Source organism: Nerophis lumbriciformis, linkage group LG02 (genome assembly GCF_033978685.3).
Source record: "Nerophis lumbriciformis linkage group LG02, RoL_Nlum_v2.1, whole genome shotgun sequence".
NCBI lineage: Eukaryota > Metazoa > Chordata > Actinopteri > Syngnathiformes > Syngnathidae > Nerophis > Nerophis lumbriciformis.
This window is the reverse complement of record NC_084549.2, coordinates 21,074,500-21,097,025: the sequence shown is the minus strand read 5'-3', so window position 1 is coordinate 21,097,025 and position 22,526 is coordinate 21,074,500. Positions and strand designations below refer to the sequence as shown.

At 38.5% G+C, this 22,526-nt stretch overlaps 1 protein-coding gene across 6 annotated transcripts in view; it reads left to right on the top strand.

The window, feature by feature from the left end:
- Positions 1-4,728: 4,728 nt before the first annotated feature.
- khdrbs2 (KH domain containing, RNA binding, signal transduction associated 2) overlaps positions 4,729-22,526 on the top strand; it is a 142,101-nt gene continuing 124,303 nt past the window's right edge. For 2 of the 6 annotated variants that reach the window (XR_009815106.1, XR_009815137.1), the window contains exon 1: positions 4,729-5,062. Coding sequence is in view for 1 of the 6 variants with exons in the window: in XM_061958580.1 (XP_061814564.1) it covers positions 4,972-5,062 (91 nt within the window). In the remaining 5 variants the exon portion in view is untranslated. The remainder of the gene's footprint in view (positions 5,063-22,526) is intronic. The other 4 variants (XR_009815100.2, XR_009815105.1, XR_009815101.1 and 1 more) reach the window with 3 other exon arrangements.

Sequence of the window (22,526 nt, the reverse complement as noted above, 5' to 3'; positions counted from 1 at the left end):
ATTATGGAATGGATTAAGCAAAGAAATCAAACAAAGCACCAATATGATTCAGTTTAAGAGACTGTTCAAACTACAAGTGTTCACAAAGTACACAGAACAAGAATTATGTCCTTATGAAGATCTGGAACCCTTTTTTTTTATTGAGACAAAGATTATTTATGTATTTAATATTGGTATGCTTACTGTGGTATATTATTTATTATTATTTATTTGTTCACTGTTTTGTTACAGAGAACAAGGAAATTGGATACAATTTCTATTGTATGAAAAGGGGTAGGATTAAATAAGCTCTGCTTCTTCCTACTCCTTTTCGGACGTGCTGTAATGAAACAACTGGAAATGTGTGATGCATTACATTGTATCAAAAGGTGTATGTAGCTACAAATGTACCTTTACAATTATTTTGTAAGCTATTACAGGTTTAAGGAAATGTGCAAAGGTGTTTAATGGCCACCAGAGGGCGACAACAATTCACCAAAGAATTGGGTAGGCATTTGAATTACAGTGCAGGGTAAGAGAGAATGTGCAATTAGTCAACATTTATAAACTAATTTACAGTAAAACCATTTGCAAACTCGAAGTTTGAGCTTTTTTAAACGACTAAAGAACATAATGTCATGGCTGTGTTGAGTTTCCAATAATTTCTCCAACTCTTATTTTTTTGTGATAAAGTGATTGGAGCACATACTTGTTGGTCACAAAAAACATTCATGAAGTTTAGTTCTTTTATGAATTTATTATGGGTCTACTGAAAATGTGACCAAATGTGCTGGGTCAAAAGTATACATACAGCAATGTTAATATTTGGTTACATGTCCCTTGGCAAGTTTCACTGCAATAAGGCGCTTTTGGTAGCCATCCACAAGCTTCTGCTTGAATTTTTGCCCACTACTCTTGACAAGATTGGTGCAGTTCAGCTAAATTTGTTGGTTTTCTGACACGGACTTGTTTCTTCAGCATTGTCTACATGTTTAAGTCAGGACTTTGGGAAGGCCATTCTAAAACCTTAATTCTAGCCTGATTTAGCCATTCCTTTACCACTTTTGACGTGTGTTTGGGGTCATTGTCCTGTTGGAACACCCAACTGCGCCCAAGACCCAACCTCCGGGCTGATGATTTTAGGTTGTCCTGAAGAATTTGGAGGTAATCCTCCTTTTTCATTGTCCCATTTACTCTCTGTAAAGCACCAGTTCCATTGGCAGCAAAACAGGCCCAGAGCATAATACTACCACCACCATGCTTGACGGTAGAAATGGTGTTCCTGGGATTAAAGGCCTCACATTTTGTCCTCCAAACATATTGCTGGATATTGTGGCCAAACAGCTCAATTTTTGTTTCATCTGACCACAGAACTTTCCTCCAGAAGATCTTATCTTGTCCATGTTCCGGGAAAACTGGTGCTAAGAGAAAAAAATATGGCTAATTATGACGACTTTATTGCTTGATATTAGGGGTGTAACGGTACGTGTATTTGTATTGAACCGTTTCGGTACGGGGGTTTCGGTTCGGTTCGGAGGTGTACCGAACGAGTTTCCACACGAACATATTAAGAAGCCGCCTCCGCTTCCTTCTGCCTCTGTCTCAGTCAGTCCTCTACACAACACCCAGCATTGTCCCACCCACACAACCATCTGATTGGTTACAGACAGAGCGGTAACAACCAATCAGCAGTGCGTAGTCAGAGCGCATGTAAGCAGGTAAGCATCAGGCCGCGGACTCTCCCCAAATTATAATAAACACCTCCCAGTCAACTACTAGTAACATCCCTATGAGCCCGTTGACCTTCTAGAAATATAAAAGGCAGTTCAGCTCGCTCGCAGTCCTGGCTTGAGGTGAAGGCTAATTCGCTTTTAGCGTAACGTTAGCTCATTTTGCGGTGTGTGTGTGCATGTGTGTGTTACGGACAGCAAAGCCCTGTCTGTCTGTTATTTCACTTTACCTTTTTCTGTGTTGATTGAGCTGTGTTGAAGCAGCAAAAAAGGACATTATGTTAAATGAAAAGTTTCTGTCTCTGATAGTTGATATAATAATGTTACTGCATCATAAAGCCTACATGAACTCCATGGTGTTCAGGGATGAATAGTCTCTCCTATTGCTATTGTACAATTTTTTCAGCTTTAGTTACATTAATCATTAGAAATGCAGCAGCCTAGTTTTGAATGGCAGGGTCCCTGCTATCACATGTTGATAAAAATATAACATTTACATAATAAAAATCAACTACAGGCTTCCCAAATGCTGTAATAAATTAAGCATGATGAGTTGACTTGAAACTGTTTAATGTTGCACTTTTTATATGTAGAAGAAAAATTGGGTCATTGTATTTAATCTGAGCAACAACTTGAGGCAGTTTAATGTTGATTAACATGGGCAGAATTATTATAGTGTTCCCAACGTTAAAGGGGAACATTATCACCAGACCTATGTAAGCGTCAATATATACCTTGATGTTGCAGAAAAAAGACCATATATTTTTTTAACCGATTTCCGAACTCTAAATGGGTGAATTTTGGCGAATTAAACGCCTTTCTAATATTCGCTCTCGGAGCGATGACGTCACAATGTGACGTCGCATCGGGAAGCAATCCGCCATTTTCTCAAACACCGAGTCAAATTAGCTCTGTTATTTTCCGTTTTTTCGACTGTTTTCCGTACCTTGGAGACATCATGCCTCGTCGGTGTGTTGTCGGAGGGTGTAACAACACGAACAGGGACGGATTCAAGTTGCACCAGTGGCCCAAAGATGCGAAAGTGGCAAGAAATTGGACGTTTGTTCCGCACACTTTACCGACGAAAGCTATGCTACGACAGAGATGGCAAGAATGTGTGGATATCCTGCGACACTCAAAGCAGATGCATTTCCAACGATAAAGTCAAAGAAATCTGCCGCCAGACCCCTATTGAATCTGCCGGAGTGTGTGAGCAATTCAGGGACAAAGGACCTCGCTAGCACGGCAAGCTATGGCAGCAGTTTGTTCCCGCAGACGAGCGAGCTAAACCCCCTGGATGTCTTGGCTCACACCGTCCCGAAGATGATCAAGAGAAGAATATCGACCCTAGCTTCCCTGGCCTGCTGACATGAGGGTATGTCTACAGAATATATTAATTGATGAAAATTGGGCTGTCTGCACTCTCAAAGTGCATGTTGTTGCCAAATGTATTTCATATGCTGTAAACCTAGTTCATAGTTGTTAGTTTCCTTTAATGCCAAACAAACACATACCAATCGTTGGTTAGAAGGCGATCGCCGAATTCGTCCTCGCTTTCTCCCGTGTCGCTGGCTGTCATGTCGTTTTCGTCGGTTTCACTTGCATACGGTTCAAACCGATATGGCTCAATAGCTTCAGTTTCTTCTTCAATTTCGTTTTCGCTACCTGTCTCCACACTACAACCATCCGTTTCAATACATTCGTAATCTGTTGAATCGCTTAAGCCGCTGAAATCAGAGTCTGAATCCGAGCTAATGTCGCTATAACTTGCTGTTCTTTCCGCCATGTTTGTTTGTGTTGGCTTCACTATGTGACGTCACAGGAAAATGGATGGGTGGTTAAAACCAGGCACTTTGGATAAAGCCATTGTTTACAAATATGGTAAATAAATAACCAAGATATTTATATTTTGTTGTTTTCTTGCTGTACCGAAAATGAACCGAACCGTGACCTCTAAACCGAAATTTTTGTGTACCGTTACACCCCTACTTGATATATGTGTTGAAGCTAGCGTATCGGCATTTCTCTTTTATTTGGAACTTTGGAAGGTCAGTTTAATAACCAGAACCGATAATAATAATAATAACTGGGATTTATATAGTGCTTTTCTAAGTACCCAAAGTCGCTTTACATGTAGAACCCATCAATCATTCACACCTGGTGGTGGTAAGCTACTTATATAGCCACAGCTGCCCTGGGGTAGACTGACGGAAGCGTGGCTGCAATTTGCGCCAACGGCCCCTCCGACCACCACCTATCATTCTTCATTCAATTCACCGGTGTGAGTGGCACCGGGGGCAAAGGGTGAAGTGTCCCGCCCAAGGACACAACGGCAGCAATTTTTTGGATGGTAAGAGGCGGGGAGCGAACCTGCAACCCTCAGGTTTCTGGCACGGTTGCTCTACCCACTATGCCATGCCGCCCCCAATGTTCAGCAAGGAAGAAATAAACGCTTCACAAAAACAAAAAGGTGTATGTAGCTAAAACATTAACCTTTACAATTATTTTGTAAGCTATTACAAGTTTAGGGAAATGTGCAAAATTGTTTTATGGCCACCAGAGGGCGACAACAATTCACCAAAGAATAGGGTAGGCATTGGAATTACAGAGCAGGGTGAGAGACAGGGACAAGCGGTAGAAATGGATGGATGGATGGTGAGAGATAGTGTGCAATTAGTCAACATTTATGAACAGTAAAACCATTTGCAAACTCGAAGTTTGAGCTTTTTTTAAATGACTAACAAATCAAACCTGCAGTCAGTCATAGAACATTAAAATGTGCACTAAAAGAAAGGATGTCTATTCAATTTTACAGGCATATATTTATTTGTTATTCATGCAAGGAACATGATATGGTGCCGTCTATTTCAACATACTTTTCTTTTACAGTTTGCAGGTTCTTCAGACACTCATCTATAGATCCAAGTCACTATGCATATGCACTCAACGTGGAGGCAAGCAGGGGTGCCTTTGTTCTGCAGCACCGTCAGTCTCCTCAGCATGTGTCCAATCTTGGTTCCACGAAGGAGGGGAGGGGGACACCCAGTGCGAGTATGAGCTTCTGGCGGGGTGCTGAGGAGGCGAGGCAGCAGCCAGAGGTGGAGGAGATGGGCTCACATTTATGAATCACAAGTCCAACTGCAGGCAGGCAAGCGTCACGCAGACATTGGAGGACGATCAATTTGGGCTTTTTCTTTGTGCTCTAGGTGACTAACATCAGGAGCTTTATATTTTTCCTCGAACGTCTGCACGACCTGCAAGAATGCATCCAAATAACTACTTGCCAGAGCTGGTGGCTGAGAAAAACACGTTGGACCCTCAGTTTGTCCATGCTTTGCGTCTGCTTGCAGAAGGTACGTCAAGACATTGTTTCGATTGACATGTGCATAACTTTTGAAAATGTTTCCCTCCATCGAGTAAAAGTAAAGTCCTGGACACTGTCTCCCCAAAATACATATGATGAATATGAGTGATATATACATGAAATGCTGAAAATGTGAATCAAATATCATGCATTTTAAATGTTTATGTGGTTATAATGCATGTAATATTGTTAGAGGCTTGCATGGGTACCTCTTAACTATAATGAAAGTGACAATGTGTAGGAATCTTGCAACCATTCTCATATGCTGGGTAAAACTACAGGGAATTACTTTTTCAGCACAGTGTAAACACTGAGACAGGTGCTCTGCTGTGATTTAACACAGTAACCGTGCAGAATAGTCCTTAGAAAGCCATTAATATACAGGCACTGCATCATATTTAATGGGAGGCTTATTACTGCTAAGAAAAGCAGGTAATAATCTCAACTGGTTCAAGGTAAGGATGTAATGGATTCTGCACGTCCTTTCAGATAGAAAGATTTTTAAAGTGGTATGTATATGTAGATACATTTAAATGTCAAATAATATGGAATTCTACAAATGTGTAGTGTATTTATATGCAAATGGCTCAATTCATGTGTCATGTCCAAGAGATGCAATTGAAAAGATAATACTAGAGTTGACAGAATAATGCAACATGCATGAATACACAGGTGACACTTTACTTTGAATAGAGTGTACAGTAATGTGTTGATGAAACACCTGGCGGCCGTGCACTCGTCTCTCACGGCGATGCAAAGTGGAGCAGAAATAAGATATTTCGCCTCACAGTATGGCAGATCCAATTCCCACAAGGCTGATTCACATATCTTGCAGACCAAGTGATCGTTACCCATCAGGTTAAGTCAGGCTTTTTTATTGCATGCTGTAATTTTAAAAATATATTTTATTCATGGAGTTCTGTGTAGGAATCAACAATTGAATTAATCTCTGTTTGCAAAGTAAAGCAAACAAAACCCACTTCGTATTTTTCGGACTATAAGTCGCAGTTTTTTTCATAGTTTGGCTGGGCTCCAGTGCGATTTATATATGTTTTTTTCCTTCTTTATTATGCATTTTCGCCAGGTGCGACTTATACTCCGGTGCGACTTATACTCCGAAAAATACGGTAGTTTTCTGATTCTTAAAACTGCATTTGTCCATGAAGAATTGAAGCAAAGAAGTTTCAACTTCTAACTTAAACATCTTATTTTTGACATAAATGCACACTTTAAAACATATACATTTGGATTTTGCATTTGAAATTGCTGCCCAGTGTTCAATCTTTAGTCAGATTTAGTCAAACCTGTTTGAGCCTGCTGTATAAAAACATTTGTCTGAATTGGGTGATTTTTGTAATGTGTATTTTTAAATACTTTTCAAGATTGTGTGGCTTCTCACCAAAGTTCAATAGAAGAGAAAGAGAGCTCACTGTGATCTAGTGTTGTGCGACGTGGACAAAAAATCCCGATAATGATATGCAGTATATCACAATGGGGGAAATAATACATTTTAGATGCATCGCAATTCAGACACGGACGATTATAAAGTCGATTAGTAAACGTCAATGATCGATTTATATATAAAGTAATGCAGACAGCGAGCCACCTAAGTGAGAGATCTGACCAGTTTCTTTATTATATCAAATCAAATCAAACTTTATTTATATAGCAATTTTCATGCACAGGCAAGAGGCAAGCACAAAGTGCTGTACAAAACAAAACAAACAAACAAAAATAATAATAATAGAAGAAAACACACGCATTCACACACACAGCACTAATGACAATAACAAGGCAAAAACAAAGCATGGCACTGATGATTTGAGGTAAAACTAGAGATGTCCGATAATGGCTTTATGCCGATATCCGATATTGTCCAACTCTTAATTACCAATTCCGATATCAACCGATACCGATATATACAGTCGTGGAATTAACACATTATTATGCCTAATTTTGTTGTGATGCCCCGCTGGATGCATTAAACAATGCAACTTTACCATGAATTGATTAACGTGGACCCCGACATAAACAAGTTGAAAACCTTATTCGGGTGCTACCATTTAGTGGTCAATTGTACGGAATATGTACTGTACTGTGCAATCTACTAATACAAGTTTCAATCAATCAATCAAAAACAAGGTTTTCCAAAATAAGGGAACAACTTCAACTCCAGTTATGGAAAAAAGTGCTAACATGGCACTGCCATATTTATTATTGAAGTCACAAAGTGCATTATTTTTTTTAACATGCCTCAAAACAGCATCTTGGAATTTGGGACATGCTCTCCCTGAGATAATCCTAATACCCACTACAACTATGGGAAATACTATACTTTGACTTTCACAAAGTGAATATTTTTTTAAGGCCGATATTATCGGACATCTCTAATATATATATATATATATAAACATACGACAAAACTAATGTAAAATTTTAAATATGAATAAAATAATAAAAAACAGATGATTAGTGAAAAGCCTATAGGGCACTTATGTTCCAGTTTTGCACACATTTCCATGAATATAATAAATGTGATGGGAATTTCTTAGTACAAATGCACTAGCTTTAAAAGTTGCAAGTGATAAACGCTGAATCGAAAATAAATGTAAAACTGCATCACTATACATACTTCAAAGATGTATCAATAATCGATTTTTAATCGAATAGTAGCTCCTCAATCGTAATTGAACCGTGAAGTGCCCAAAGATTGCCACCTCTACACAATAAAGTATATTGTTTCTTAAAATTGTATGTATACTGTACACATACAGTATTGTATTAAATGAATGCCAATTTTGCTCTTTTTTTCTCCTTTTATTGAAAAAACATACAGTGCATCCGGAAAGTATTCGCAGCGCTTCTCTTTTTCCACATTTTGTTATGTTACAGACTTATTCCATATTGGAATAAGTTCATTTTTGTCCTCAGAATTCTCCAGACAATACCCCCATAATGACATTTTTTTTGTTTTATTTCCAAATTTATTAAAACTAAAAACCAAAACAATCACATGAACATAAGCCTCAGGCGTGAAGTGTGAAGTGAAGTAAATTATATTTATATGGCGCGTTTTCTCTAGTGACTCAAAGCGCTTAACATAGTGAAACCCAATATCTAAGTTATATTTAAACCAGTGTGGGTGGCACTGGGAGCAGGTGGGTAAAGTGTCTTGCCCAAGGACACAACGGCAGTGACTAGGATGGCGGACGTGGGGATCGAACCTGGAACCCTCAAGTTGCTGGCACGGCGAGCTATACTGCCCATATACCGAAGTCTGTTTGCAGATTAGCCTACCAATGTTTGGTCAATGTCTTGACTTTTTTAACCTAAACAAAGAAGTTCCTCTACTCTTTTTGGCACCAATTCGTCTTTGTGTGTCGTTGTTGTCGTCTTTGGGACATTGTTGACATCTATACTCTCGCTGGAAAGTTTTTCAAGTGACGTAAAATTGCTCCCGCAAAGTAGCAGAGTTTCTGCCATATCATCAGCCCAAACAATACAATTACGATACAAACAATAGACATTTTTAGGTCGTACTACGACCGCACAGTACTACTGTGAACCAATACGAATGATAATATCATCTCTTTGTTGGAGGTGTCATTTATTTGTGTCATGCTGAATCGGGTTCTTGAAATGATTTAGTAGAAAACCCTGGAAAAACTTAAGCACAGTATTGTTAAGCACTAGCAGTACCTTGGTTTTCCTATGCCCCACAAAAGTTTTGCTCCGATTTTTGTATAATGTCTAGGTTATCGTACGACAAAACATTGCACCTAAAAAACTTGCATATCATTCTGCCAAATTGAGTGCCCAAAGAATCCTACACCTAGGTGACTCAGTCTCTATACTTTTTTATTGACTACCATTGGGGCCAAAAAAAGTGTAGAGTGCCAGCACTACGATAAAGCAAAGTAGCGACTGGCGTCCGCACGGCTCTCTCCTCCTCTCCACTCATTGGCGTCTTCGCCAACTACAGTCTTTAAAATAAAGAAAAAAGTGATGTCAAATGTTTAATTATCCATATTATTTACTGTATATATATTTGTTCATGGTTTTCTGTATGTAAAACTAGATTTGTGTGTTAATATTTTTTGGATGTCTGGAATGGATTCATTGGATTTACATAATATTTTATGAGAAACATGGTTTTTGTCAGACTTTTTGGAACGGATTAAAGAAAAACCAAGGAAGTACTATACATAAAAATTAATAAAGTGTAAAAGGTAAAACCAGAGTATCTCTGTAGAAAATTGAAATAAATTCCCATTAGAGCAGCCTCTGTGCTGTGTTGGTGAGTAATTATGAATATGCGTTGACAGCTTGATAAACCACATCTTTAGATTTATAGATTCACACATATCTGTCCTTCAATGCCTTAATACTTCTTTATTTATCTATGGCACTAAGGCAGTGATTTTTCAACCACTGTACAGTCTGGTGTGCCGTGGGAGATTATCTAATGTCACCTATTTGGGGTAAAAAAATATTTTTTGCACACCAGTAATTATAGTCTGCAAATGATGTTTTGTTGTTGAGTGTCGGTGCTGTCTAGAGCTCGGCAGAGTAACCCTGTAATACTCTTTCATATCAGTAGGTGGCAGCAGGTAGCTAATTGCTTTGTAGATGTCGGAAACAGCGGGAGGCAGTGTGCAGGTAAAAAGGTTTCTAATGCTTAAACCAAAAATAAACAAAAGGTGAGTGCCCCTAAGAAAGGGCATTGAAGCTTAGGGAAGGCTATGCAGAACGAGACTAAAACTGAACTGGCTACAAAGTAAACAAAAACAGAATGCTGGACGACAGCAAAGACTTACTGTGGAGCAAAGATGGCGTCCGCAATGTACATCCGAACATGACATGACAATCAACAATGTCCACGCAAAGAAGGATAAAAACAACTGAAATATCTTTGATTGCTAAAACAAAGTAGATGCGGGAAATATCGCTCAAAGGAAGACATGAAACTGCTATAGGAAAATACCAAAAAAAGAGAAAAAGCCACCAAAATTGGAGCACAAGACAAGAACTAAAACACTACACACAGGAAAACAGCAAACAACTCCACATAAGTCAGCAGTGTTGGGACTAACGCGTTACAAAGTAGTTTCGGCGGTAACTAGTAATCTAACGCGTTATTTTTTATATTCAGTAACTCAGTTACCGTTACTACATGATGCGTTACTGCGTTATTTTTACGTTACTTTTTATGTAGTATAAAGTGTGTTTTATCGGAGCGCTGCTGTGTCATCGTTCTGATTCTTTTTGTGTCACAAGCCGGAGAAGAGAGAGAGACATGCGCTCTGTGTGTGTGAGTGTGGGGAGGGAGGAGAGGGAGGAGAGAGGGGGGCGTGTCTGATCATGGCGGAGCCAGAAGTCGAGTTTGCTAACATGGAGATATTTTCACTACTTTTCTTTTGTCGAGCACAAAGAAAATAACATTTTAGTTAAATGTAAATTGTACTTTGGATCAAAGATCCCATCTACTGCCCAAAACAGCAATTCAAATCTGCTGAAACAAGCTACATAAGCAACATGCTTCGACGAAGCTAGTAAAGAGAGACAGAGACTCTGATGCCACTTCACCTCCACCACTTAAGGATTAACTCTGCCTCTGCTCATCATTCAGCGTTGAAGGTACACACACTCTGTCAATCAATGTTCCCTCTAATTGTTCATGTGTGTGAGCAAACGCAAAAACTCCCTGAGCATTCAGTGGAGCACATGTGAGCAACATCACACGTGCACACTATGGCTACACCAGCAGCACACCTGTCCCAAACCTGACTAAATAACAAGTTCAATCTCCATCCATCCAGCCATTTTCTACCGCTTGTCCCTTTCGGGGTCGCTGGAGCCTATCTCAGCTGCATTTGGGCGGAAGGCTGGGTACACCCTGGACAAGTCCCTACCCATCACAGGGCCAACACAGATAGACAGACAACATTCTCTTATTATTATAATCAAATGACAGCAGTCATTTCCATTTCTAATATAAGTGTTTAGGCCCACTTACAATGACAATAACAAAAAATATAGTTTTTCATGAACTGTGTACTTGTATTGTTTGTCTGGGTGGAGGTCCTGCTTTGGAAATAGTTTGTACCCCTTTCAGACATTGCATTTAGTTCACATTAAAACATTCACATGTTGCACAATGAGATGTAAGCAGGGGATCATGTGTACATTCCTGCAACTTCCTGTTTGTAAAAAATATATTTTTATTAGTATGTATTTAATGTATTAACAGCATTTAATGATTAATATTTATAAATTAAGATTCCTAATAAATGACACTAGAATAGGAACACATTTGATTGGTAAATCATAGAGTAACGACCTGGAATTACACTTTATGTGTGGTGTTGGAGTTGTCCGACTTTTTGTGTGGCTGTAAACGCATCACTGGCTAAGTGCATTTGATGTGCATGTGTTGGCGCAAGTGAGAAAGAGCGAGCGGCTGCTGTTGATATAACAGTGATGTGTTTATGGCCGACAATAAAGAGTTTTGCTCAGTAAAGTGATGGATGAAATTCATTTCCTCAAAGCGTCTCGACAGACGTATTATTATATTTGAACAATGATGACGAAAATGGTTTTCTCTGTCGTGTCCGTGTCGTGTCGAAAATTGTTATGCGCTTATTTTTTTATTTGATTTTGTGCGTGGCATAGATTTGTCGTGCGCAGAGGACGCTTGAGCAGTGCGCAATTGCACAGGCGCACTCCTTAGAGGGAACGTTGCTGACAATTCTCTTATATACTCTTTCATTTTAGACTTCTAGAGTGTTTGATTATCACATCACTCTAAATGTATAGACTATAAAGTTCACAAACATAAAGAGGGATCCTAGTGGGCCAGGCCAATCTTTCCTTATCTCTAAACTAAAACTGGGGAAATGTGTAGTGTCTTGGGCTTCAGACATGATTTTGTGTCAGAATTTCTTGAGGAAAAAATGCCTGGTTAGGCTTTGTGTATGTAGTGTGTGCCTTTCTTGCTTTACAGCTAGGCTGTTATTATGCTGTTTGTTACTTATGTATGTTATGTTGCAGCTATTTAAAATAGTTTTGTCAATTTGTTCTGGCCAGAAACAAATTGGCCTTTGTAACATATCTTTGTCTTTGTGTGTTGTATGTAGACCACATTGTTTGTGTGTTGTATGTAGAGCACATTGCTTAGCAGAGTTCAGTGATACAAATGTATGTCAAGTTGATCAACAGATTGTATTATTCTCCAGTGCAATAACAGTACTGAAATGAAGGCTAAAAGGGCATTACTTGGAGATTTAAAAAAAAAAGAAGAAAAAAAGAAATAACTAAATAGTTACTTTTCACAGTAACGCATTACTTTTTGGTGTAAGTAACTGAGTTAGTAACTGAGTTACTTTTGAAATGAAGTAACTAGTAACTATAACTAGTTACTGTTTTTCAGTAACTAACCCAACACTGTAAGTCAGGGGGTGATGTGACAGGTGGTGACAGTACACCTACTTTGAGACAAGAGCTATATTGATGCATGCTTGGTTATGGTTTAAATTCATGTCCAACAATTGCGACAACGACTTTTTTCTGTCAACTGAGTTTCGTTGTTTATTGATTTCTGCTGGTGGCGTGCCTCAGGATTTTGTCAACACAAAAAATGTGCCTTGGCTCAAAAAAGGTTGAAAATCACTGCACTAAGGTAAACAACAATTTATGTAGTTGTGTATGTCTTTCTAATGCAAATTCACTGCAACAAAGCCGCTGCTGGAGGGCGGATAATATTATAATTCTCTTCTCCAGATGGATGTGCGAGCTTGTTTTCTTGCATAGTGCAAATAATAATATCACTAATTAGTAATATGGATTTTTATGTAACTTCAGCAAAGAAGTTCCTTAGTGGATCCAAGCAAGCTCATTCATATTTAGCATGAGCCCTTCAGCTCAGATTGATAGATGAAAGTCTAGCCCTTCATGCGTTGCACTTGGATTCACCTCCGACTGATAAATAGTTTGAGACTTGAATATGAATCCTTAACCGAGTCTGAATTATTTCAAAAGCGGGATGACTACAAGACCAAAGGTCAAATCAGTGCATGTTGCCTTGCACTTCTGTACCAGTAACAACACCAAACCTTCAAATTGAGTTGCAATGAAATGAATATAAAAATAAGGAATTTTAAAGACTGTCCAAACTAAGTTGTGTCCAGCACCACACCAAGGTCAAACAAAGGTCAGATTGGTACTCACATTTTCTCAATTTCAGGCTTTCTTTCATAAACGTATGCAATACAGTATATCAAAGCAAGAACTATTTTAAGGCTCTGCAATTCACGGGGTCCACTTGTAGTCTACTCTAGTTTTGTATGTATCCTTTGGATCTAGTTGACATTGTCAGAGAGCATTTTCATGAGGAATCACTTCTGACATGTCGGCAAGTGCTGCAAGGCAATAATGATACAAAAGATATCTGTTTGATAGTCAAAGCTATGTCTCTGTAAAAGTACTCCATTCTCTATATGCCGAGGCATCATGGCACATTTCAGGGAGCCAATAGGAACGCAAGATAAATACATGGTTTAGAGCATGGGCGTCAAACTCTGGCCCGCGGGCCAAATTTGGCCGCTAATTCTCATACTTGCCAACCCTCCTGGGAGACTCTCAAATTTCAGTGCCCCTCCCAAAATTCATCACGTCCGCTTTTCACCCAGTCCAGCGAATGCTGGCCCAGTCACATAATATGTGCGGCTTCAGCACGCACACACACGTAAATGCAACGCATACTTGGCCAACAGAGATACAGGTTACACTGACGGTGCCCATATAAACAACTTTAACACTTGTTAGAAATATGCGCCACACTGTGAATCCACACCAAACAAGAATGACAAACACATTTTGGGAGAACATCCGCACAGTAGGGCAGCACGGTGGAAGAGGGGTTAGTGCGTCTGTCTCACAATACAAAGGTCCCGAGTAGTCGTGAGTTCAATCCCGGCCTCGGGATCTTTCTGTGTGGAGTTTGCATGTTCTCCCCGTGACTGCGTGGGTTCCCTCCGGGTGCTCCTGCTTCCTCACACCTCCAAAGACATGCACCTGGGGATAGGTTGATTGGCAACACTAAATTGGCCCTAGTGTGTGAATGTGAGTGTGAATGTTGTCTGTCTATCTGTGTTGGCCCTGCGATGAGGTGGCGACTTGTCCAGGGTGTACCCTGCCTTCCGCCCGATTATAGCTGAGATAGGCTCCAGCGCCCCCCGCGACCCCGAAGGGAATAAGCGGTAGGAAATGGATGGATGGATAGATCCGCACAGTAACACAACATAAATAAAATACCCAGAATCCAGAATTAACACATTATTATGCCTAATTTGGACAATCAGGTATGGTGAAGATAAGGTACTTTAAAAAAAAAAAAAGATAAAATAAGAAATAAATTAAAAACTTTTTCTTGAATAGAAAAGAAAGTAAAACAATACAAAAACAGTTACATAGAAACTAGTAATTAATGAAAATGAGTAAAATTGACTGTTAAAGGTTAGTACTATTAGTGGACCAGCAGCACGCACAATCATGTGTGCTTACGGACTGTGTCCCTTGCAGACTGTATTGATATATATTGATATATAATGTAGGAACCAGAATATTAATAACAGAAAGAAACAACCCTTTTGTGTGAATGAGTGTGAATGAGTGGATGGGGGAGGGAGGTTTTTTGGGTTGGTGCACTAATTGTAAGTGTATCTTGTGTTTTTTATGTTGATTTAATTAAAAAAAACAAAACAAAAAAAAACAAAAAAAACCCCAAAAAACGATACCGATAATAAAAAAACAACAATACCGATAATTTCCGATATTACATTTTAAAGCATTTATCGGCCGATATTATCGGACATCTCTAATTGTAAGCAAAACAAACAAAAAAAGTTTTTCCAACCATTGTTCAGAGTTTTTGTGAGTGTGAAAGAAGAAGTGCTAAGAAGAAAAAAACAGATGATATTCACTGAAATAAACAAATAAATATTTTAAAAACACGACAAAGTGTGTGTGCAGGTGGGTAATTCATTTATTCATTTCATTCATAAAAAAAATCAAAAAAAGGATTAAAACTAAAACAACATAACATTGAAGTAAATTATGAATGAAAAGGAGCAGAAAGAAGTTAAAAATGTATTATATCTGCCCCTTTGCTCCACACTCAAACGTAATTACTCAGTGGCCTAGTGGTTAGAGTGTCCGCCCTGAGATATGGGTTATACTTGTATAGCTCTTTCTACCTTTGTTTTAAAGGAACTCAAAGCACTTTGACACTATTTCCACATTCACCCATTCACACACTGATGGCGGTGATAAATAGATTGGTAGGTTGTGAGTTCAAACCCCGGCCGAGTCATACCAAAGACTATAAAAATGGGACCCATTACCTCCCTGCTTGGCACTCAGCATCAAGGGTTCGAATTGGGGGTTAAATCACCAAAAATGATTCCCGGGCGCGGCCACCGCCTCTGCCCACTGCTGCCCTCACCTCCCAGGGGGTGGTCAAGGGTGATGGGTCAAATGCAGAGAATAATTTTGCCACACCTAGTGTGTGTTACAATCATTGGTACTTTAACTTTAACTTTTTTTTTTTTTAAATTACATACGTATATGTAAGACATGAATTACCATGAATTGATTAACGTGGACCCCGACTTAAACAAGTTGAAAAACGTATTGGGGTGTTACCATTTAGTGGTCAATTGTACGGAATATGTACTGTACTGTGCAATCTACTAATAAAAGTTTCAATCAATCAGTCAAACATGCACCGTTGTAACGCTCTACATTTGCATTTAATCAACTTTTTGGATTACTTTTACTCCGCTACATTGAGTTTAATTCCACTATATTTATATTCACATTATATGTATTTATAAACTATTGATTGCTGCTAGCAATGAGCATTCATTTCGTTAAAGAGACTTCTTCCCAGAGAGAAATGTCAAATGACTGTTTCACCAATCCAACGTAAGCACTATGACGTTTGTCTACATCTCACACTGTAAAAAAAAATCGAGGCACAACTCTTTAATGCTTACCTTACAACCTACAAAAAACAACTGTGTCAATAGCAATCTTCACATTTCAACATACAAGAATTGTACTTCCAACTTTTTGCGGTAAGTTGTTAATATTTTAATTTTTTTTAGCTGTACATATGATAACATTGGCCCTGTTATGTAATTATGTATGGAAAGATGGATAATGGGGAAATTCCGATATCTCTTGTAGCTCACACAATAAAAGAGACACACTTTACAGTTACGAGTTTGACAAATAAAGCTCCTTAAATCCTTGAATTACACATTAAAATAATGAAAATACAAACAAAAAAACCAGGCTAAAAATAAAGATAAAAGGACACTGGCTACATATTTAAAAAAAAACATAGAATAAAAAAGGTAAGCGTCTAGAGTAGACTATGGAGTCTCATTGATGATCATGGGCCTTTGCTGTTCAAATTTCTATTGAACGTCCTAACAGCCATGACATTATAAGTGACTGTAAAATGTGAATCTTTTTTGGTACATGCTGAAGTATTGTCAATAAAAAATAGCTATGAAATAAAATCAGAAGTTACTCACCAGTTACTAAGTACTTGTACTCAGTACTAGTTGTTTCACTGAATACTTAATCTTACTCAAATAATTGTTTGGATGACTTTGATTTACAAACCCCGTTTCCATATGAGTTGGGAAATTGTGTTAGATGTAAATATAAACGGAATACAATGATTTGCAAATCCTTTTCAACCCATATTCAATTGAATGCACTACAAAGATATTTGATGTTCAAACTCATAAACTTTATTTTTTTTTTGCAAATAATAATTAACTTAGAATTTCATGGCTGCAACACGTGCCAAAGTAGTTGGGAAAGGGCATGTTCACCACTGTGTTACATGGCCTTTCCATTTAACAACACTCAGTAAACGTTTGGGAACTGAGGAGACACATTTTTTAAGCTTCTCAGGTGGAATTCTTTCCTATTCTTGCTTGATGTACAGCTTAAGTTGTTCAACAGTCCGGGGGTCTCCGTTGTGGTATTTTAGGCTTCATAATGCGCCACACATTTTCAATGGGAGACAGGTCTGGACTACAGGCAGGCCAGTCTAGTACCCGCACTCTTTTACTATGAAGCCACGTTGATGTAACACGTGGCTTGGCATTGTCTTGCTGAAATAAGCAGGGGCGTCCATGGTAACGTTGCTTGGATGGCAACATATGTTGCTCCAAAACCTGCATGTACCTTTCAGCATTAATGACGCCTTCACAGATGTGTAAGTTACCCATGTCTTGGGCACTAATACACCCCCATACCATCACAGATGCTGGCTTTTCAACTTTGCGCCTATAACAATCCGGATGGTTCTTTTCCTCTTTGGTCCGGAGGACACAACGTCCACAGTTTCCAAAAACAATTTGAAATGTGGACTCGTCAGACCACAGAACACTTTTCCACTTTGTATCAGTCCATCTTAGATGAGCTCAGGCCCAGCAAAGCCGACGGCGTTTCTGGGTGTTGTTGATAAACGGTTTTCGCCTTGCATAGGAGAGTTTGAACTTGCACTTACAGATGTAGCGACCAACTGTAGTTACTGACAGTGGGTTTCTGAAGTGTTCCTGAGCCCATGTGGTGATATCATTTACACACTGATGTCACTTGTTGATGCAGCACAGCCTGAGGGATCAAAGGTCACGGGCTTAGCTGCTTACATGCAGTGATTTTTCCAGATTCTCTGAACCCTTTGATGATATTACGGACCGTGGATGGTGAAATCCCTAGATTCCTTGCAATAGCTGGTTGAGAAAGGTTTTTCTTAAACTGTTCAACAATTTGCTCATGCATTTGTTGACAAAGTGGTGACCCTCGCCCCATCCTTGTTTGTGAATGACTGAGAATTTCATGGAATCTACTTTTATACCCAATCATGGCACCCACCTGTTCCCAATTTGCCTGTTCACCTGTGGGATGTTCCAAATAAGTGTTTGATGAGCATTCCTCAACTTTATCAGTATTTATTGCCACCTTTCCCAACTTTTTGTCACGTGTTGCTGGCATCAAATTCTAAAGTAAATGATTATTTGCAAAATAATAAAATGTTTATCAATTTGGAAATCAAATATGTTGTCTTTGTAGCATATTCAACTGAATATGGGTTGAAAATTATTTGCAAATCATTGTATTCTGTTTATATTTACATCTAACACAATTTCCCAACTCATATGGAAACGGGGTTTGTACTTTTACTTGAGACATATTACTCTAAAGTAACGGCACTCTTACTTAAATACAATTTTTGTCTACTCCACCTCCCTGTTTGTGCATGTAGCCAACTTCGATTTGACAGTATTTTGGGTTACAGTTTGGGCTCGGTCACAGAATCAACTAAACTCGTAAGCTGAGGTACCACTGTGTTATTAACGCGATAAAAAAACTCTAAGTCACAAACGCATTGGATTTGGGCACTCGAGTCCGCAGAATGATACGCAGGCAAACGGTTATAGTTAGTCGTTTAGCCATACAATAACCGAGGTGGCATGCAAAAATCAATACAACATTTTTGTCCAAAACCAAATACTATGAAAGATAAGGCACATAAAAACTAAGGCAACAGTTTTTTTTTAACATTAACAATCCAAGAACTAAACAGCTGGACAGTAACTCCATCATTCAGGCTTACGCTGCATTTCCCCTCTACTTAACAGTGCGTATAATCAATCACATAATGCAGAAACGTGCCCCATTCACTGTCTTAGGTAAAGCAGTAATGGTGACAGATATAGTCATTAGCCTTTCCAATAGTGGTTTTAATTAGGAAACTGCAAAGGTAGTATCAGATCAGATGCTTTGACTTTTAGTATTAAAAATGTCTGCTATTAAGATACTGAAAAAATACAATAAAATAGTGTTCATATCCTGGAAAAAATAGTTGATCAGATCTTGTATGTACAATACATCCTTTGGATATTGTTGACATTGTCACTAAGCATTTTGACGACTAATCACTCCTGACATGTCTACTCAAGTGCTTAAAGGCACAATAATGGTATGAAAGAAGTGTGTCTCATACATCTCCTAAAAAAATCATACACTGCATGCATTTGTAACTTATTTTTCATTTAAAAACATGCATAAACAAACTCAAGGTTCATAGAAGATCACAAAGTGATATGTATGTACCGTATTTTTCGGAGTATAAGTCGCACCGGAGTATAAGTCGCACCTGCCGAAAATGCATAATAAAGAAGGAAAAAAACATATATAAGTCGCACTGGAGCCCAGCCAAACTATTAAAAAAATGTTTATATATATATATTTTTCAGTGTACATGAATGAAGGTGTGTGTACCTTGGACATTATCTGGACTGGACCTGGTTTTAAAGAAAACCTTTAAACGAAGCTAATTTTATTTACAACCTGGTCTGGTGAAGATAAGGTCTTTTTTTTTTATTTTTTTTTTTAGATAAGATAAATAAATATTTTCTTGGATAAAAAAAGAAAGTAAAACAATATAAAAATAATTACATTAAAAAAAAAGAAGAAGTAATTAAATGAAAATGTTATTGGACCAGCAGCACAAACAATCAAGTGTGCTTCAGGGACTATGTCCCTTGCAGAAGTGTTGTCCATGTTGTGGGAACCAGAATGTTGGTAGCAGAAAGAAACAACCCCTTTTGTGTGAGTGGGTGTGTATGAGTGTGAATGGGGGAGGGAGGTTTTTTTGGGGGGGTTGATGCACTAATTGAAAGTGTATCATGTGTTTTTTTTCTATGTTGATTTAATAAAAAAAAAAAAAAAAAAAAAAAAAAACTGCGAGATATAATCCGAAAAATACGGTAAGTGAAATGCATAAAAACTAAGTTAAAAAAAGTAGTTCTATTTGACTTATGATACAAATATCAACTCAATATCGTATGGCAGTGTTACTGAATATCAATGAGGATTTAAATGAATAACTCAATTAATGTTATGAAAATAATATATGACAATCTTGCTGAACGACAATATATAGTGGAGCGTGTGTTACGAAATAACTTTCCATTGTATTGATGTTTACACATAGTGTAACTAGGGTTGCGCGATAAAGACAATATAAATTATATACATTTGTCCGACGATAGAGCTTTTAATACCACAATATCGGTATATCCTAATAATGCTATAGTGACACATTTTAGCTGTGTCCGCAAATTTGACAGCAACAATGCGAACGACCACGTTCTCAATGAAATGTAGCGCCCTTGCCGGGGGCTAACGTCACTCCACAGTGCAACTGCGAAGCCACTTTTAAGTCAGTAATCCTCGTGGCCATGGCAGCAAAAAAACAACCTTGTTTTACAAATATCATCCCAGGAGGACGTGGAATAGCTAAACATGCTCCAGTACATGTAGGAAGGTGTATGCTAACTGCTAACCACAAGCTGGAGCTCTTATTGTAAACACGGTGGGCGAATTAGACTTAGACTTCCTTTTAATGTCATTTAAATTTGAACTTTACAGTACAGATAAGAATGACATTTCATTGCATTAGCTCGTTGCAGTGCAGGATAAAAGAGCAATAAGGTGCAGATATAAATAAATAGAACAGATAAATATTTTGCACTTTTGCATATGCAAAGGTGAAATAACTGAAAACATGTTTTATATTCTAGTTTCTTCAAAATAGCCACCCTTTACTCTGATTACTGTTTTGCACACTCTTGGCATTCTCTCGATGAGCTTCAAAAGGTAGTCACCTGAAAGCGTTTTCATTTCACAGGTGTCATAGTGTTGATGCCTTCAGTGACAATTTACAATGTAAATAGTCATGAAAATAAAGAAAATGCATTGCAATGAGAAGAAGGTGTGTCCAAATTTTTGGCCTGTACTGCATGTCAGCAGCCAAATTAGGACTTTTTGTAACCCATTTTGAAACGGTTCTATTATCATTTATATACTAAGTAATGTGCCGTGATATATGTCAGTATCGCAGGAAAGCTGCACTACATATCGTGATAAAGATTTTAGGCCATGTCACCAATCCCTAGTGTGACAACGGAGTTCACATACACATACGTCAATTTTAACATACTCCCATTTTACCTTAATGTACCTCTCTTGTTCACACATTTTTGCTTTCATTCTCCTCGCCATTAGAAATGAGCTGCTCACCAGTATGACCGATACAAATGACCTTTAGTGTCATCCATAGGGATGATACTCGAAACCGATTTTCCCGGTTGTTCGATAAGAAAAGAACCGAGTCCTCGGACTCAAATCCCTTTTTGGGAACCGGTACCCGTTATCGAGACCACTATAGTAAAGAAAAAGAGTTGGTTCTTTATTCGAATCCCTCGGAACGAATCCCGGCCCGACCAGAAATGCTCCGTGTGACATCACAAAAAATGACGTCACGTAGCTCAGTCATTAGGCGCAGATAGCGAAAGCAGGAAAAAAAATGGACCGGAAAAACCGCTCCAAGGTGTAATAAAGTTTAAAAAAAAAGGTATAATCCAATGAATAACTTTACTGAGAGATTTGAGCAGGGTACAAACACATGACGAACACTTTTACGACCAACCGGAAACATAGCAACCAGGCTAGCAACGCACCTCCTTTACGGCAGCTGTCGCAACGTTCTTAAAGCAACCGCAGCACATACATATATATACACAACATATTTCCCTTTTTTAACTTTTGTTTTTCTTTCCTTGTAAACAAAACAAAATCACACTATATATGTTGTCTGTATAATTATAAATAATGCAGACGAGGCATGTTGGCTGAGTTCTTGACGTTTACTTTCACAGCATGCTCATAACCTCACTTTTCGGGGCTACCGCGCATGCTCGTCACTCCCGTTGCATGCTGGGTAGTGTAGTTGTGGGGTTGGCAACCCGCGGCTCTCGAGCCGCATGCGGCTCTTTAGCGCCGCCCAATAGTGGCTCTCTGGAGCTTTTTCAAAAATGTATGAAAAATGGAAAAAGATGATTTGTTATTTTTTGTTTTAATATGGTTTGTGTAGGAGGACAAACATGACACAAACCTCCCTATTTGTTATAAATCCCACTGTTTATATTAAACATGCTTCACTGATGAGAGTCTTTGGCGAGCGCCGTTTTGTCCTACTAATTTTGGCGGTCCTTGAACTCACCTTAGTTTGTTTACATGTATAACTTTCTCCGACTTTCTAGGACGTGTTTTATGCCACTTCTTTTTCTGTCTCATTTTGTCCACCAAACTCTAAACGTTGTGCGTGAATGCACAAAGGTGAGTTCTGTTGATGTTATTGACTTGTGTGGAGTGCTAATCAGACATATTTGGTCACTGCATGACTGCAAGCTAATCGATGCTAACATGCTATTTAGGCTAGCTGTATGTACATATTGCATCATTATGCCTCATTTGTAGGTATATTTGAGGTCATTTAGTTTCCTTTAAGTCCTCTTAATTCA